This window comes from Gloeophyllum trabeum, assembly GCF_000344685.1.
Source record: "Gloeophyllum trabeum ATCC 11539 unplaced genomic scaffold GLOTRscaffold_00118, whole genome shotgun sequence".
Taxonomy (NCBI): domain Eukaryota; kingdom Fungi; phylum Basidiomycota; class Agaricomycetes; order Gloeophyllales; family Gloeophyllaceae; genus Gloeophyllum; species Gloeophyllum trabeum.
Window position 1 is genome coordinate 1,286 of NW_006920527.1, and position 3,770 is coordinate 5,055.

The 3,770-nt window shown below is 51.1% G+C and overlaps 2 protein-coding genes across 2 annotated transcripts; both read right to left on the reverse strand.

The window, feature by feature from the left end:
- Positions 1-729: 729 nt before the first annotated feature.
- Positions 730-1,174, reverse strand: GLOTRDRAFT_14166 (uncharacterized protein; the record flags this gene model as incomplete). Its single annotated transcript, XM_007873348.1, has 2 exons — positions 730-816; positions 875-1,174. Coding segments are annotated over 2 exons (387 nt in total), but the record flags the coding sequence as incomplete, so codon positions are not given.
- A 130-nt stretch (positions 1,175-1,304) lies between these two features.
- GLOTRDRAFT_16145 (uncharacterized protein) lies at positions 1,305-1,703 on the reverse strand (the record flags this gene model as incomplete). The annotated part of the gene is made up of 1 exon (XM_007873349.1): positions 1,305-1,703. A coding segment is annotated over one exon (399 nt), but the record flags the coding sequence as incomplete, so codon positions are not given.
- Positions 1,704-3,770: the final 2,067 nt, after the last annotated feature.

The following is a 3,770-nucleotide window of genomic DNA, read 5'->3' on the forward strand; positions in this document are numbered from 1 at the left end:
CAGTCGGACTGCCACAATCCGGCATACCTACATCCGCCTCCGGCATGCTAACACCGAATTCCTCGTGGATAACGGTACTTGACGGTACATCTGTATCATCAAGATCACCGGAATCGTCATCCAGAAATGCCTGAATGCCGACAGAGTCTCCCACCCCTTTCTCGATCTCGTCCCTGAACTCGGGATGCGTGTTTATGTACTCTTTCAAAGCAGTGAAAGCCTCCTTGCTCATCACAACTTCGGGAGTCAGGCTCCATTGCTTCACACGGCACTTAGCCCAGGCCTGAGATATAGATCCAAATATTAGCTACAGTAGTTAAAAATGAATATTGTCAACTCACCATGTTCACCAGCTTTTCACCGGCCGGGCTCGTGAAAAACTCGTAAGTCTTGACGAGGTGCCGTACAGACTCATTCCGCAGTACGGGCAGAGATGTAGCATACTTAACCTGCGCCGGAGTCAGACCTGCCGAGAGCTGCTGCCGATGATACTCGACAAGTGATTGGAGTGATTCCTGGCGCAACCGATGCTTGATAACACGCTGTAGTCCCACATCGGCCGGTTGATAGACACCAGTACCTAACCAGTAGTTCATGGATTAGAACAAGGTGGCAGCATAAATTAGGAAACTCACAGTTTGGCGGCACATATATCATACAGACATTTGGGAACTCTTCCTTTACATAGCCTCGGAAGTCCTGTCCGGTATGAACCGGATAACAGTCCAGCAGAAGAATGGACTTCTGGTCTTCATCAAGGTCGGGGTCTTCTTCGATTGTCCGCTTCACATACGGAGCGTAAATATTTTTCATCCACTAAGCCATAGAGTTCTGTCAGAGGTCATTACGGAGAACCTAGACAGTGTCCACTCACCTCTTTCATAGTTTTGAAAGTACTGAAGTGGCTTCCTTTTTTGCCCCCTTGCGCGAAGGTGAAATCAAAGCCATACCTTATTGCTTCGTCCATGCCATCAGCATCTCGGTCAGGGAGGACTCTCGGGGTTGTTCCACCCCAGATCTGCTGCATCGGAAGGAATTTGCCCGAGGCGGTGCTGGTTATTGCCAGCGTGTATGCCCGCTTCTCGTCTTTGGCGATGATATCAACCTGTTTGGCACCAATATCATGGAATGTTTGGTTAGTGCCACCTGTAACGGTTTTGCCTTGTTGGTCCATTCCTATCCATAGCTACGATAGAGGAGTTAACATAAGGTAATAAAAGAGAGATAATATGCCTTACCTTTGGTGGAATATGTTCCCATCGGTACAACCAGACAAATCGGAAGAAGCAGCGTTCACAGAGCTCCTCTGCATTCTCTGGAATATGAGCAGCTTGTCGGGTACCCTTTCGGACTGACCAGCTCAGCCGACTTTCAACAAAGTCGCGAACAAAGCTCTCGGAGCACTTGAAGCGGTCAAGAATCTCTGGCTTCTCTTCCTTAAGCACGGCAAGTACAATGGAACGGACAACAAGGACATTCACAGGCAAACCACTGGCACGCAGGCCCTTTAGCTTGTCTGTGATCATCTTTGCGAGCACTGGATGTCGCGAGAGGATCCCAGCTCTCCCAGAGCCGGCGAGTGCATGGCGGCGAGCAATGTTATCCAGAGTACCCTCTGACCACCCATTTTTCGAGTCATTCATCCAGTGATGGACGGTGCCTCGATGCAGTCGACTGAAGAGATCACTATGGTCACGTTTGAGGGTTTTGACAATAAGATCGGCAGACCAATGACATTTTTGAGCCGCCTTGTCGATGTGAACCCATAGGAACGGATGATACCAATTGGTCCGCTTGTGACGGCCTTGGACCACCCCCCCCCTGGTACCATTCCTCTTCTTCTTCCAGTCCGACCCTGGTCTGGATAATTCCGCAACATCAAGGGCCGTCACCGCATCATCACTGTCATCATCATTGCGTGAAGCCTACAGATCTGTAATGAGAGTGATTACAATAGGATTGTCGATACAAATACGTACTGTTTTTGCCTTGTCCTTACCCATGTCATGGGACTGTGTCGCTGCCTTCTTTGCCGCTCTCGACTTCCTTTTCCTTTCCTTTGCACGCTCTCTTTGTTTATCCTTCTTTCGCTCACGAGCGAGTTCCTCCTTTGCACGGAGCTCCTCAGCACGTTCAAGGAAGTCTTCGGAGTCTCTGCGTGACCGATCTCGCTTCTCCTCTTCAGTGAGTTTCTTCCATCTGTAGTCGTCAAAGGTCTTCTGCTTCAGAACAGGTGCTTTCCGTGGACTCGGGGGTGCTGCCACACTTCCGCTGGCGGCCCCGCTGTCCTCGGGCCCGTTGTCCATCTCGCTCCCACTTGATGCAAGGTCAATCACCTTCTGCCGTTTGCCTGGTGGTTGCGGCTGGGCTTCGGAGTCACTGTCAACATTCTCACGTGAGGAAGTCGCAGCGTGAACTGGATCACGGGTGCGCTTCCGGCTTCTGTCAGCGTGTTTTTATTAGTGAATCTTGTCACCAGCATGGAGAGAAACCATACTTCTTTGGTGGTACCTGGGCACCCGAGCGCTTTGCAGCCTCAATCAGCCTCTCTACCCAGATCTTCCGTACGAACTCTCTATCCAAGTCTGACTTCAAATCCCGGATAACCTCTTTGATCAGCTTCACCAGGACCTCAAGTCGAGATCCCCTTTCCGTAAAGCAGAGCAGACTATTGGTGAGCTGTAGCTGATGGGTCTGGAAGCACCTTTCGAGGTTGCTGTTGAATGCAAACCATATCCCCTCTTCCTCCTTCTCCTTGGAGTCAAGGCCAAAATGATAGCGGGAGTCCGATGCAGGAGGATCTAGCGGTAGAGAGTCGGGTAGATGACGAAGTAGAGCTTGCAGAGCATTGACTCGAGATATAATGGCTGCAGGTGGCCCTGTAACAGTACGAGGTTGTGTGGCTCTTTGCCCTGCCGGGCAGGAGTCAGACGCCATGTCAAGTGTGTTACAGTTTACATGCTGTAAATTGCTCTATTTATACGTACAAGGAGTGGTTGTGGCTAGCATCCTGGGGCAAGGTTGTGGCAAATGAGTGGCCGCGATCTCATCCCGGATCAGCGGGATCACTCCTATAGCTAGTTGTGGCTGGAGAAGTCACTACCCTAGTATATGATTGGCCAATCTGCGAGATGGTGGTTTAGCCGCTCTGATGTGGCCCGCGGACGCACCCGCTGCATCATGGTTGTTAGGTCTTAATATGGTCACAGGTCACTGGTGGCCCGTTGTTAAGCGAGTTAACAACGGGACGCGTCACACTTGAGCCGGCGGTTGTTACCATACACATTGGTACAGTAATCATCTCCCAACTCCCTTGCAGCGTCAGCACACGCATCAACACCCAACTTAATCTTATCTCCCATGTCTGGATAGGCCTCGTCCATAAGAATACCGACTGTAATGATGTCAATGGCGATCCGCACAACCTCCTGGATTTCTCTTGTCTGCGCGGTCAGATTGAGGGTGCCTCGAGGGTTGTAGACGAGCTCCGTCATATCGTAGTGGGCGCCGCGTCCATTTTGAGAGACAACGTCACATACATCATGCTTCACGACGGTAGAGTCGATGGCTGTAGAGCGCGCTCGAAATGCAGGAGCGGCAGCGGCTTGCTCGTGGCCAGCTCCGGTTGCAGAGTTGCGCCAACGGGGAGCCTTCGAATCTGTCACAATGTGTTATTCCCATGGTTTGAGGCAGCCATAACGTACCTCTGACTCCTGTATCAACTTTCGCTTCGACTTCACTGGACGCGAAGAGTCTGTGTACACATTCTG